At 73.5% G+C, this 475-nt stretch overlaps 1 protein-coding gene across 3 annotated transcripts in view; it reads right to left on the reverse strand.

The window, feature by feature from the left end:
- Positions 1-374, reverse strand: part of PHF2 (PHD finger protein 2) — a 60787-nt gene extending 60413 nt beyond the window's left edge. For 2 of the 3 annotated variants that reach the window (XM_004684496.2, XM_012726582.1), the window contains exon 1: positions 239-374. In XM_004684496.2, coding sequence (XP_004684553.1) covers positions 239-333 — 95 coding nt within the window. In that variant the 5' untranslated portion in view covers positions 334-374. Of the gene's footprint in view, positions 1-234 lie in introns of all 3 variants that reach the window. The other variant, XM_012726583.1, reaches the window with a different exon arrangement.
- Between the last annotated feature and the right edge of the window lie 101 nt (positions 375-475).

A 475-nucleotide genomic window follows, 5' to 3' on the forward strand; every position in this document is an offset into this window, starting at 1 on the left:
GGGCTTTGCTCTCAGTGCGGCGACCCAGGGCACGCCGCGGCCTGAGCACTGCAGACGGGGCTGACTCGCGCGCCGCCAGGCCCAGCCCTCGGCCAGTCAGGGCCGGTCTGTAGAGGAAACTCGCTGTCTGCGCGGGAGCCTGGCGGGGCTGCGGTGGCCGGGGTGTCCCCGGGGGGGGCAAGTGGCTGAGACTGGAGCCGCCGGGCGGCGGGGGCCGGGCGGGAGAAGGCCCTGGCTGCCGTGGAACCAGTCCTTGCAGGCGTCGCACTCGATCATGAAGCGGGTAACGTCGTAGGGCAGCCGGCAGACGCAGTACACGGGCACCGTCGCCATGTTCGCGCGCCGCCCGCCCGCCCGCGGCCCGAGCTGCGCTGCGCTGCGCCACAGGTAGTGCCCCGCCTGCGCCTGCAGCAGAAAGACGTCGTTGGAGTTCAGGGAGGACGCGAGGGCGGGCACCTCCACCGCCTTGGTGCTG

Source organism: Condylura cristata, unplaced genomic scaffold (genome assembly GCF_000260355.1).
Source record: "Condylura cristata isolate star-nosed mole 26May11 unplaced genomic scaffold, ConCri1.0 scaffold00017, whole genome shotgun sequence".
NCBI classification, from domain to species: domain Eukaryota; kingdom Metazoa; phylum Chordata; class Mammalia; order Eulipotyphla; family Talpidae; genus Condylura; species Condylura cristata.